Source organism: Solanum dulcamara, chromosome 12 (genome assembly GCF_947179165.1).
Source record: "Solanum dulcamara chromosome 12, daSolDulc1.2, whole genome shotgun sequence".
NCBI classification, from domain to species: Eukaryota; Viridiplantae; Streptophyta; class Magnoliopsida; order Solanales; family Solanaceae; genus Solanum; species Solanum dulcamara.
Window position 1 is genome coordinate 40,029,944 of NC_077248.1, and position 13,579 is coordinate 40,043,522.

At 36.3% G+C, this 13,579-nt stretch overlaps 1 protein-coding gene across 2 annotated transcripts; it reads right to left on the reverse strand.

Annotated features, from left to right (window-relative positions):
- Positions 1-359: 359 nt before the first annotated feature.
- LOC129876071 (chloride channel protein CLC-c-like) lies at positions 360-8,146 on the reverse strand. Of its 2 annotated transcripts, none has more exons than XM_055951376.1 (7): positions 7,680-8,141; positions 7,040-7,240; positions 6,761-6,938; positions 3,516-3,778; positions 3,090-3,359; positions 1,379-2,507; positions 360-923 (listed from the first exon to the last, which is right to left on the reverse strand). In XM_055951376.1, the coding sequence occupies exons 1-7, from the start codon at positions 7,877-7,879 to the stop codon at positions 834-836; spliced, it is 2,331 nt and encodes a 776-aa protein (XP_055807351.1). In that variant the 5' UTR covers positions 7,880-8,141; the 3' UTR covers positions 360-833. The 2 variants fall into 2 exon arrangements, with proteins under 2 accessions (XP_055807351.1, XP_055807352.1); XM_055951377.1 differs by lacking the exon at positions 360-923 and adding an exon at positions 933-1,269 and having other exon boundaries at positions 7,680-8,146.
- Positions 8,147-13,579: the final 5,433 nt, after the last annotated feature.

Sequence of the window (13,579 nt, forward strand, 5' to 3'; positions counted from 1 at the left end):
AGTTCTTGAACTCGTTTTCTTTCTAATAAATAGGCTTGGCCCGATTTTAACCCAAAAAAAGGGAGAAAACAAGTAATCTTAAACTAAAAATGTGTGGAATGTACCAAAATATCCTTCAATCTTATAATTTCAAACATATCATGTGAAAAACTAGAGCGAAGCATCGCCAAAAATGTCATTCTTTTTAAAAAGAACTAAAAAAAGTAAGACAAACAAATTAAAACGGAGAAAATAATATTTATGAAGACTTGTTTGTGGGTATTTGATTAAGAAAAGTTATTACTCACTCTGCAATTAATGTGGCGCCTTCACTAATATCACCTTTTCATAATTAGAAACAACTCAAATTTAAAATTTCTCCTCATACCTTTAATGAAATTTGCAATAACCACAAGTTAAAACTTATTTTAGACTACAAGTTTTTAAAATTTTCTTTTTCATAAACTGTGCCAAAGCAAATAGTGTCTCAAAGCAAATATCTCTAAAAGGAAATAGAAAAAAAATGAATCAAATTGAACTAGTTGGATTATGACCCTTCGTTTAGCCATCTTGACTCCAGTCCGTCTTAAGCCCAAGCAAGCTTTCGGCATTGGACATTGGTCCATCTGTTGGTTCAACTCATCTTGAACCAGCCAACTTCAGCACAACCGACCCATTTTCCACCCCTAAGCAAGACCACAAACTTGATACGGGAAAATCAGTGCATTTGGAGTTTGTACAAAAATGAAACCAAAAGAATTACAATGAAAGTAATTCTGGAAATATAAAGAATAAGGAATAGTAATGCACAATAGGCTTCTTATATGCCTATTGGAATGAGCAAACTTCTCGGGCTACTTGTGGGGGACAAGATGCGGGTAGAGATTAGATATATGCTCATGCATGAAGTCATGCCTTGTTAAGATTCCGACGATTGGAGCCCTCTGCAAATTTAGAATAGCTATATTTTCAGGACATTATTGTATAGTAGAACGCAGAATAAGTAATGTATTAGCACCTACAACTTGCGGATACAATTTAGTGAGATCCAACTCATGCAATAAACATCTAAGCTTTTTAAGATCATTTTCAATTGATTTCAAATACTTTTGATTTACATGCCATTTGAATTCCTTAGTATTAGCTATCACCTAACCATATATTGTTTTGAAAATCTTTACTCCATCAAAGTTTACTAAATGAAGTTCCAATCCATCCAAATGGGCCTAAAGATCCTAGTCCCCATCAAACTTGTGGATGCAGATCATACACGTTATGTAATAAACCGATCTGCAAAGAGTGTTATCATAAAAGAAACTTTGAAAAAAGAATAAGAAATGGCAAAAGAAACAACTGACAGGGTGGGGTGGAGAGGGGGGAAGGGGAGAGGACGACTTACCCCAGTTTTCTTTGGGACAACACACAAGTGTCTAAGACCAAGTTGTCGGAAAAGGATTGCAGCTTTGGCCAGAGACATGGTCTCCACTACTGTGTATGGCGATGTATTTGTTATAGGATGGAGATCAACATACATTTCCATCTCCTCCTGCGTGATGAAGAGATCCTCAAACTTAAGCCCCTTACCTGATCCTGGCTTAGCAAAATCAAATGCATGAAACCTCCTCAAAATATTGGAGCCACTCAATGCACGCTGTTTCGTGAATTTCTTTCCATTGAGCAAAACAAGTAAATGTGAACGTAGAACAAGCCCACATAACTCTGGTGACTCTGAGAAAGGTGGCTCATCAATCACAGGAAAGCCATTATGCCTAGTATACTTCAAAGCATGTACTATGTTCCCCACCTTCTCCACACCTGAAAATGACAATAATGGCCCAGAACAGACATCTCCAGCAACCAAATGCCTCATATATGGTTCAGCATGTGCTTCCAAGAAAGGCAAACCTTTCATTTTCACAATCTGGTCATAGACACCCTTGTTAAAAATATCAGCCACAGTTTTTGATATGAGGAGAACAAGCATCACCAATGGAAGCATTAGTAGATTGTTTGTAAGCTCAAGGAGTATGACACAAATTGATACTGTCATTCTCATGGTACCACCAAGGAAAGACGCAGCACCAAGTAGCGAAAACAGACCAACATTAAGATTGGACAACGAACCCAAGGCTCTACCAAAAATACGCCCATAGGAGGCTCCAGCAAGTATGACAGGGATGAAGAGTCCAGAAGGAATAGCAATTCCATAGGTAATAATGCCAAGGCAATATACCCCAGCAAAGAAGATTAGAAGTGTAGAGATGTGAAATTCATTTGAATTATTTGAACTAAACAAATTGCGGATGGCATCATCATTGGTGTTCAGAAAGAGTGATGCGAGATCATTGTAATGCCCTGCTGGACACTGGAAATTCTTGTAGTTTCCAGAGCGACCTATAGTTGGGCATTTTTCCTCCAAGCCTACAGGACATGGAATGCACCTTGCCAGCCATGGTAGGCCATAAGAGCAACAAGAAGTCAGGATAGAAACACTCATGACAAGCAAGATCTTGAAAGCAGGACCTCTCCTGTGATTCACTGACAACAATTAGCTAAAGGAAAACCAGGCAAAAAGAATATCGTAATTGTTATTTTTTTTCCCAAGAATAAGTCCAAGAAAATAACGGAGTACAACCACAGTTTACGCACCAAGAAAATTCTACTTGTGGAACAACACATGTAACTTACTATTGAGATGGCATCACAAAATAAATAAATAAAGCCAACGCATACATAGTCAATCTTTTACAAGTACCAAATAACTTGAAAGGGAAGAACATTGATCAAACAAGTATTGGTGGCAATAGGTAAAGGACCCATTTAAGATGAACTTTTTGAAGTATGTATGCATGCTTTGACACTGCAATCAACATAATCAGTAAGGATCAGTTACATTCATCTACCTGGAAGTCTAATATGAAAATGAAAGAAAATAAATATACAAATCTAACATCAAAAGAAGAAGTGAGACATGCTCCAGGAAAACCTTGCCTACTTCTCAAATTGTTACTCATCAGACTTGAAAATGCACCTAATGCCTCCAATGGCTAACAACTGAGAGAGAAGTAACTAAACATATATCGTTGGCAAAAGGGGTTTAAAAGACTAACTCATTAATGACGGCGTAAGTCCGAAGGACCTTGTCGACAAGATAGTTATAAAGGCTTCCCAGAAGACCTCCAAGTACTCCAATTAAGATAAGTGCCAATACATCTATTGTGTTGTAATTAGATACTCCTGAATTGACGTCAAACATTATCAAACCTCCTTGGCCAAATAGTCCACAGTTCCCACCGCGACAGAATTGTATGAGAGATCTGAGAACCATAGCAACGATGGCAGTTGTGAAGAAAGTCCTCCAAAGTAAAGCACTTCGCCACCTAAAACATGAAATAGAACAATTGAACATTTTGAGATAAAAGTTTTTTTATGAATGCAAGCAAGTATTCGGCATGTTTATTATGTGTGTGAAACTCTATGTGTGTGTGTGTGTGTGTGTGAGAGAGAGAGAGAGAGAGAGAGAGAGAGAGAGAGACCATGATGCTATTTCCTCAAGAGCAAAAAGAACTCCTCCAACCGGGGCACGGAAAGCAGCTGCAACACCAGCAGCAGCACCACAAGTGATCAAATCCCTACGATCACGGTCGTTTTTGAAGTATCTTAGCCATTTCCAAGTTAAATGATACTTGCGGGAACCCCCCTGTCCAAGTAAGTTTGCTATGCAAGCACCAGTATGGACCATGGGTCCTTCCTTGCCAACAACAAATCCAGCAGAAACGCCCAAAATGGATCCAAAGATCTGCAGAATGCAATATGTCAGAATAAGTGGCTTTGAGAATGACTTTCAGCAATTGAGCCAATCAGCATTATAATAAAGCATGGAGGTGAGATAAACCAGAACCCATAGAACTAGAAGAACAAACAAATATACCCTAACAATCATTTAATGTGAACTAGGGTGCTAACTGCTTCGGTTTGTAACTTATCGCTTCGTGGTAAATGATGACTGTGATGGAAACGCCAGACTGTTGATATACAGCAAAAAAGATGATAAACTACACCTCCAGAGTTCAATGTAATATGGCAGTCTGAGAAACGAAACCAAAAAATGAACAAGTGAAATGGTAACATGCATGGATTACTGTAACACCTCGGAAGTCAGAAAGTTAAGTTGGGAAAAGAAATTCAGATATGTTGCTGGTGCACTGGTTCCACGAGCCCTTTGTATGGACCATAGAAGGTTGTAAAGGCCGTAGGAACAGTGGGAGGAAGGGTTCAAGACTTGGAAAAAATTTGGTCACTGATGCTTCAGATGAGACCATCTACGGACCGTATAAGGTCCTACGGTCCGTAGGAGTAGTCATAGATGGAGATTCAGAGACTCAGACTTTTGGACTTAAGCAGGACGAGAGGGGTCTACGGTCCTTTAAGGATCTACAGACCATAGAAGTTGAAAGTAGAAGGGATCTTCAGGAAATTGGACTTTCAATACTTTTCTACGGACGTTTTGAATGGGTCGTGTAAGGCTCTACGGGACGTAGAAGGGACCCGTAGACCTTGATACTCGTAAAGCCTCAAGTGAATTTTACGGACGACCTCTACGGGATGTATAAGTTTCTACGGGTCCATAGAAGTCACCGTAGTCCGGCCCATCAGTTTTATTGTCAGGGATATTTTAGACATTTCCCATCCTTTTTATTTCAAAGCTAGTTCATTTTGGACTAAATCCTAATACCAATATCTACCCATACCCTTCAAATTTCTCCCATTCCCTCTCATTCACCTAAAAATCTCTAAGGCACTCAAAAGATTCTCTCCCAAAGTCATCTTTTCCAAGCTAGGGTTCAAGGATTCAAGTCTCCTCTTCAAGGTTCAAGGCTAGATTTTGTTGAGGTATGTGGGGATTTCATCCATGGATTTCTTTCCATCCATGGAGTCCTAAAAGATCTTAAATTACTCTTTATGATTTTTTCCTAAACCCTAGGTATTTTGATGATTTTGCATTGGGTTCATTCAATTATGTTTTTATTCAATCTCAATGATCTTATTATGCATAAATTGGTCTTAGTTACATGTTTTTGATGAATTTCACATGAACCCATGCATTACGCCTATTTTATGATTATGAACTATGTTTGAGAATTAAGCATGCATCATGAATTTATGAAACTATGATTGTAAGGATGTTTTGATCAAAGTATCAATATGATTTTATGAAGACAAAAGTTGCTTCAAAGTAAAGTATTCTTATCATGAAGGATTTCCATGATTTTTCTACGAACAATCTTATCATGATTTTTGATGCTTAGATAAGTATCTCTATGACCATGTTATGCTATCATGATTTGTTAAAGGAGCTATTCTTATGATTTTCAAGTATTTATGATGAATTTGGTTTTATAAGGATATTGCCATTTTTCAATGACTATGCTATGATTATGATTTATTCTTGTTGAGAGTATCACTTAGCACTGAGTTGGACTAGTGGTGATTACTCAGGTACCAGAACTACGTGCCCCAATAGAATTGCCTTAATTTGCCTTAGCTAGTGGATGCACAAATAACTCAATGTTAATGGTCCTTCCCTGGGCAAGTAGGACTGTAGGACAATCTCTTTTCCGTGTGGGAGGTATGACATCAGACTCCATGTTATAGCTCACATGGTTTATGGTGGTTACGGTATCTCTCACTATGTTATGTTTTGACTACGATATCTTTATGAATTGTGCATCGACCATGTCTTATATTTCTAACAATGTTTTAAAGGATTTTACTATGTTTTAGATTGGTCATTGCATTATCATGTATTACATCATGCATTGCACATTCTCTATAATCAGTATATTCTATAGTACTGACGCATACTTCTTTTGTCTATATTGTTTTATAATATAGGTCAGGACGCTCCCACTCACGCTCACGCCCATGGTTAGTACAGGCTTCCGGTCGGCGTAGCATCACTTGGTGAGTCTTCATGCTTCGAGGGCACAACCATGATATGGGTTCTTATTTGTCTTTCTTTCAGACTTATTCTAGTTTTAGATTTATTTCGGTGAGCTGTCCTATGCCCCGTCTATGATAGTAGAGGCTATGTCAGACTAGCATGTTTTTCCACATTTCAAATGCTATTCTCAGATTCTTCTCTTGTTGAGTTGTTATGTTAAGATTGCTTTAAGACTTACCTTTCCGCATTCCAAACTATGTTGATTTTCATGTTATCTTAAGTCATGCTTATGCTAAGAGGCTTGCTTAGGGTCTTTCGGGATCCTATTCGCCGTGTCACGTCTAGGGACTAGCTTAGGTCATGTTAAATGTACCTGACTAAAGGTATATAAACCAATCCAAACAATGCTTTAAAGGTTTCTAAAACACGCCAACAATGTGAAACAACAAGTTTTCTATAAAAAAATTACTTCATTTGATGTCCGTAGTAGGGGTCAAAACAATCAAGGATGAACTGGACTGAGTCTTCAAAAATAAGCATGGCTATCTGAATGTTAATACAACAACATACAACATACCTAGTGTAACCCCACAAGTGGGGTCTGGGGAGGGTGGTGTATATGCAGTCTTACCCCTACCTTGTGAAGATAGAGAGGTTGTTTCTGTTAAACCCACGGAAGCATATACAATCTGAGTGTTAATACATATTTAGTTATCCCTGAATCAACTATTTTTAATTGAAATCATACCTGTTATTGTTGCAAGTTTAATTCAATATATGGCCATGTGGCGAGCAACAAGGCATACACGAGAAAGGAAAAAGGAGTGAGAGACCAACCTTGACAAGTAATGTACTTGGAGCCAAAATGGAATGAGCATCGATACCATTTAGATATGCTTTTACTTCAGGTATACCAGAGCCTGCAGCTGCAGGTGCAATAAATGCACAGAGGGCTGCGGCACAAGTTGCAAAAACCACATTGCAACCCGCAAAAGCAGCAAATGCCTGGAAATATCTGCTCTGGAATAAAAATAACTTAATAAATTGAACAGAGTGATATTCAGGCTCTTGCCATTATGTATTCATATACAGTATCTTGATTGAAGGTGTACTTACTTTTCCTCAAGCATTAAGTTGCTAGTCAGAAGAAGCTTGAAACCAGCAATATTTTCCACTCCTATGTTATTAAAGAAACCAACGAGTCCAGTACTCAATCCAATGAGGAGCACAAGAGTCCATTTGAGAAATATATATTGAAATATCTGAACCTTCTTCCTAGATCTCCAGTCTTGTTTGAAAAGGTCATTTTCTACAATCCTGCAAAAAATAAATTCCAAGATCAAAATGGGGCACTGCATAGATATTTTCAATGGATATAGAAGAGATAAGAATTAGTACTAGGAAAGCATGTATTCTGGTTGACTGCAAAATTATTGAGAAAGAGAGATATGGTTTACTTTGAAAAGGTATAAAGAGGACCCAGACAGCCATAAGTAGAAAGTCTCGAGGATTTGAACATCAAAGATCAGATCGACTTTTTACCATAGCAGTTCATTTTCTTGGTTCTTCTATTAACATCAATAGTAACATAGAAAAAGAAAGTATTATCATCATCATCAAAAGAGTTGACTACAATGCATAGAGAGAATTCGCAACTATAATTGATTGAATTGGTAATCTGGGTAAAAAAGAACAAGTTGGAAAACAAAGACCAAAGCGACAAGTACAATTAGTTTTCGACAGAAATGATTCATACTCGTAGTCGAGGCTTTCAATGGGGTAAACATTGGCTCCAACAATAGCGATTTGGGAGGTGTTGTTGACTCTGCTCTTCGATTTGAGCAAAGGCTCTCTTATACTACCACTCTCTGAAATTGACGAAAAATTTCTCTCCAAATCAAATTTCTCTTCCTCAATCATCCCTCCATCATTCTCTATGTCAACTTGGTTGTCCATCAGATCAATCTCAAACTATGGATGAATGGTCTTTCTTGTTTTCTTTATTCTCTCTCTCTCTATATATAAAATAATAAGTTACTGTTATGAATGAATACGTGTATGTGTAGAAATCCACATCTATCTAGGAAATGGAAATGATCATTTTCTCAATCAGCTTCAATCATATTAGGCGCTGGAAAGGTGAAAGAGAGAGAAGCGGGAGATCCGTGACGGTAATTTAGACAGGGCATCGCACTTTGTGATAAATGTGTGTATTGTTTCACGTTTCATATTTTTTATATTAGTTAACTTTTCTTTGCCGGTGACTTCGAATTTCCATTGTGCCGAGATTTTCTTCTTAAAATCTCACACAGCAAACACAATATCTGAGTATTTTAATAATAGTCTCATATAACAAAAATAATATCTGACTAACACAAAGTGGAATCTAAATTGATTATTTGAAAAGTCTCTACTAACAAATACATTGCTAGCACAAATCTCTAGCTAACTCCACAATCTGAAACAAAAAGTAAGATTCTAGAATCGAAAGATTAGATCGTTCTGGGGAGATGAGGATTCACCAATCGGCTACTATGCTGATTAGAAATAATACTAACCGCCCGCTGGATACTAAGCATCAAAACCTTTATTATCAAACAATATAGGCAGAAAATATGCAGTCAGTATTTTGAATTTACTGAGTATGATAAATATGTCTAATTAAATGTGATATCTAAACATGATGAATCTGTAAAACGTGTTAATGCAATGATCAAGTAAGTAACATGATAACTGATAAAAATTGCATTGAAATAGCTGAAATACTTGATCATGCAATAACTGATAACCGACTGTGGGAGATAATAAAATCGACATATAACCATGTGAGCTACAACATGAAGTCTGGTGTATTGCCTCCACCAAAAGGCCCAATATACTTGTCAAGTTATAGTGGTTGAATCTGAGCTAATGTGAATCCACTATGCTAGTGTCTATTTGAGACAATCCTATGGTGGCACGTAACTCTGGAACTTAGAGATTGCGACTAAAGGTCCACGGATGCTGACCGAAAACCTTCATCCCTAATTCCACTCGGTGTTAAGTATTTTTCCCATGAAAAACATGCATATAATTGATATAATCTGATAATATTGTAATTATGATAAACTGATAATACTGATTAGCTCCTAAATAATGATATCTGATTATGTATTGAAAGACACTTTACTAAAAGCATCTAAATCATGAAAATTTGATAATATGAGACATGCATATGAAATTACATAATTCTAGATCATGAAAATACTTGTATGCTTATGGGTTCATGAAACTATCATTCCAACATGAAATTACAACTGAATTCATGCAATTGAAGATCATACTTAAGAAGAACTGAATTTCAATAAGAACCCACGAAAATCCTAGAAAGCTTAGGTTTGGAGAATTCATAAACTTGAGAATTTGAAGTTTTTTTTGGACTCAATGGGTGAAGGGAGACCAATTGATGAAATTCCACATACTTGGAGTAGATACCTTGGCTTGATTCTTGGACTAGAAGCTTGAAGCTTGGAACCCTAGCTCTTTCTAGAGAGAAGATTTGAGAGAGAAGAAATCTATTTTGGGTGAGTTAGGAGTGATGAGGGGCTTAGGCTGATAAAAACTACTTAATTCCACTTAGAATAGCCCAAAATGATATAGTTTAAGAATTAAAGAATGAGAAAAAAGTTAAAAGCCCCCGCTTAAAAATTGTTAGATAGCTTCTACGAGGACCATCTACGGACTGTAGTTCCATCTACGAACCGTAGAAATCAGAGGAAAATTTGAGTTCTAAAGATTTGGTTTACGATACCTAACTACGGTCCATAAACCAATCTACAACTCATACTCGTTGATCGTTGAAAGATTATACTAAACTGACTAATCTCTTAGGTTTGATCTACGAGGCCCTTTCTATGGACCATAGTTCAAACTAGAACTCGTAAATAGTCTTTGTAGACTGAGCTAGAATAGAATTCTAAGGATTAATCTACGAGATCCATCTACGGTCTATAGAGAAATCTACGACCCATAAAATGTGCTCGTAAAGATCAGGCTGGGATTCTGAATATTTGAAGTTTTAGGACTTGGTTTACGAGGCTCATCCATGATCCATAAATGCATCCACGATCCGTACTTCTTACTCGTCCTGTACCTAGTAAAATTCTAACTTTCTGAACCTCATCTATGGATTCATTCCATGAGCCATGGTTCCAATTACGATCCGTAATTACTGTCTGTAGTTTCCAAAAATCTACAGATTTAAGATTTCTTTTCTTTATTCCTTCTGGTCTTATCTAAGCTAGGAAATTTAGGGGTGTTACATTTAGACTTAATTATTATGAAATGATTTTGATGATATAAATTTGATGAGCAACACTTTTGATAGAGTTGTGTCTATGACATTTGTTGCTTGACAATGTTGAAGAGATTGCTTGCATGAGGATCATTCTCCTTCGGGGTTATCTATTCATAGATTTGTGTTTGAGGAATTCATTTCTCTTGTGTGATCTTTATAGATTTGGTGCTTGTTTTGATTCTTAATTGGAGGCTTTAGCTAATATAGATATTGTTGTCAATTAGTCCTTTACTTGTGTCTATTCCTATTCTTTATTTTATTTATTGTTCCAAGTGTTAGGGTTTTTATTTTTTTCATTTGGATATTGTATCAATAATACACATAAGGATTATAAATAACTTTTCTACGAACTTGTATATGATTCAAATATTTTGAATCCTTAAATAATATTATATAAATTTAATCAAGTAACAACATCAATTAGTATTTAAATGTGTGACAACTCTTGATGTTTGGACTGCAGATTAAATAAATTTTACACTTACTAGGATATATCATTTTACTTGGTAATTATTTCTACGTTAGCATGCTTCAATAATTGTACAATTTGGATACTCATAATCTTTTGCAGTATTGCATATTATATTGTATCAAAGATATTATTGATAAGACATTATTTAAAATCAGTTCACAATGTGACATTTCTTACTGAGATTTTATCAAGTCATTATTTCTAGTATCTGAATCTCTCATAAGGTTTCACGAAGTGTTATGTCATAGGCTCCTTAAGAGCACATTACCTCTTTATTATGATCATTGCTTCTCTCCTTTTTCAAGAATTATTGTATTTGAAATTGATTGGTCTATCATTAATATGACCACGACTAACACAATTTATGTTAGACTTATACTTAGAGCTACACAAGTTATGATGATACAAAAAGGAGCTCAGAGGATCTTATTGGACACCAATGAAAAGGATTGCCTGTATGAATGATATCTTGGAACGTGAAAGCCTCAACGAAGAGAGAAACAAGCTGCCCACTTTGGCGAACTCAAAGACATTACTATAAAGCTTCATCATATTGCCAAAGTGAAGGGTCTACCCAACTTGTTAAGGTAAGCTACACACTTTTGTGAGCTCAAGGCCTTCGCCAAACTCTCTCCACATCATCAAACGGGACAGATTCAAAATGAGGTGATGCCGGGAAGGATTAGTCTTCCTTGGCTATAGTTTAAATAGTTTGAATAAACCATTTTGGGCTATTTGTGTATAATGGCTACTTTTATAAGAGACATCCAAAAAATAAATGTCTTAGCCATTTTTCTTTCTTAGCTTGATATTGGATGTTGAACGAAGAAACTCTTTAAAGAGTGTAGTTCAAGGGTGGATTTTATGTAGTTTAGTCTAGTTTAGTGTAGTTAAGCCTACATTAGTGATGGGTGGATTCTATTGTTGAATTGAAAATTCTTTGCTTGATTTCATATGAGCTACTCAATTGTGGATTTAAATTGAGTTCCTCTTTCTGTTGAATTCAAATTCTCTCTTCTACCTTGGCTTGATTATGAATTCAATTTTGACTTTGTTTCTTTACTTCTCATATCCTATTTTTCATCTATCTTAATTTGGGTTGTTTAAATTCCACATTTGATTTTTTGATTGTTTTCATCCCTAATTGAAATTGTATCAACCATGCTACATATATGTTGTAGACTATATCCTGTAGGAACATTCAATAAGAGCATTTGTAGTTGAAATATGAGAATAATTTTGGAGCAACAAATATTTCTGGGATTTGACTTGAATTAGATTTTACATGGGGATCATCCTAATGATAATTCACAACTTATTCTCTCCTTCTTATATAGAAAAACTAATATGTATCCCCAATCTTCTTTGAAGATTTCATCGTTGTGCATCATGGTTTATCCATAATTATATGCTGCACTTAAAAAAATAGTAGATGGATAATATTTGCTTCCTAATCCTAAATCTATTGAGAGGAGGTCATGCATACAAGTGGTGATATATGTATATTAAATCTCATATCAATCTTGTAATGACCCTCTAGGTCATTTTCTCTATTTTTTGATATTTTTGGCGTTTAGAGCTTTTCTATAGTGACCCCAAGTCATTTATGATTTGTTAGGACTGACAGTTCGGTTACCTGACCGTTCATTTGGTTTGGTCACAACCTAAATCTCAATTCATAATGGCACCCTACCATAACCCACCAGTAGGTAAGTCAACCCATATTCCAGAATGACAGGTAACATGCATACTGGGTAGAAACAACAATCAACCAGAAATAAGGAATAATGTAAAGGAAAGCGCAGCGGAAAAGAGAACAACATCAATATATACAAAAACAAAGTACATGATCCACTCCCAGATAGACGCAAGTACAAAGCTACTAAAAGAGAGTACAAATTTCAAAAGTGGACCAAAAGTCCAGACTTGTCTCGTATACAAAAGAATAGCCAAAACTATATACAAAAGGAGATAGATTGAACTAGGATGTCACCAGTTCAGCCTCAACTCCAAAGATATGCTCCAAGAAGGCTCGAATCCATGTTGTCAGCTAGCGCTCAAATCTTCCTTAAGACAATAGATGCAGAGTATAACATGATTACCAAAAGAACGGGTACTTAGTAGGTATTATAGGCCGACTGAGCTTGGAAAGTAAAGACAATATAAAAAGTAAGTAAGTAACATGTGACAAAAGGACATAAGAAACTAAGCAATAACGAAATTCTAACTATAGCTTACGAGTCTAGTAAAGGATGACAGAGTAAAGTAAAACAACCTAGCTATAACCTAACTGGACCCCCATAATCTCAAAAGGTACACTCATGTTAAATTGAGAGTAAATAACCTAAGCTGACCTCTATAATCTTGATGAGTATGCAAAAGAGCTAAAGATAATACTAGCGATGATTATGATATTCTAGAATTGAAACGGACATCCCCGAACTTGAACCGCAACTAAGGCACCCGAAGAACCCAATAGAATCACTATGTTAGGGCTCGAACCCAATTGATAGAGATGATGCCCGAACTTAAACCGAGGCTAATAGAGATATGCTAGGGCCTTGAAGCAAGGCTAATAAGGGTGTGTCAGGGCCTCAAACCACGGCTAATAAGGATGTGACAATACCTCTAACCATAACTAATAAAGATGCGTCAAGGCCTCAAACCATGACTAAACGGTATGCCAGGGCCTCGAATTATGGCAAAGCATTCGAGAATCTTCCAAATCACATTCTCTTTCTCATATGGACATGAACCATAGAGCAGAACCATCATTGGAACCACTAGGGACTCACTCTAGCACAAAAACCCAAAACCTGATATAATATCACTTATAAGGCCCGAATTC

What these genes read in the sequence shown, in the direction of transcription:
- LOC129876071 (XM_055951376.1), bottom strand. Translation starts at nt 7,879, where the DNA reads ATGGACAACCAAGTTGACATAGAGAATGATGGAGGGATGATTGAGGAA. An exon ending in ATTGAAAGCCTCGACTACGA is followed by an intron (nt 7,241 to 7,679) that starts GTATGAATCATT and finishes TATTTTTTGCAG; the next exon opens with GATTGTAGAAAATGACCTTT. An exon ending in CAAGTACATTACTTGTCAAG is followed by an intron (nt 3,779 to 6,760) that starts GTTGGTCTCTCA and finishes TGCATTCTGCAG; the next exon opens with ATCTTTGGATCCATTTTGGG.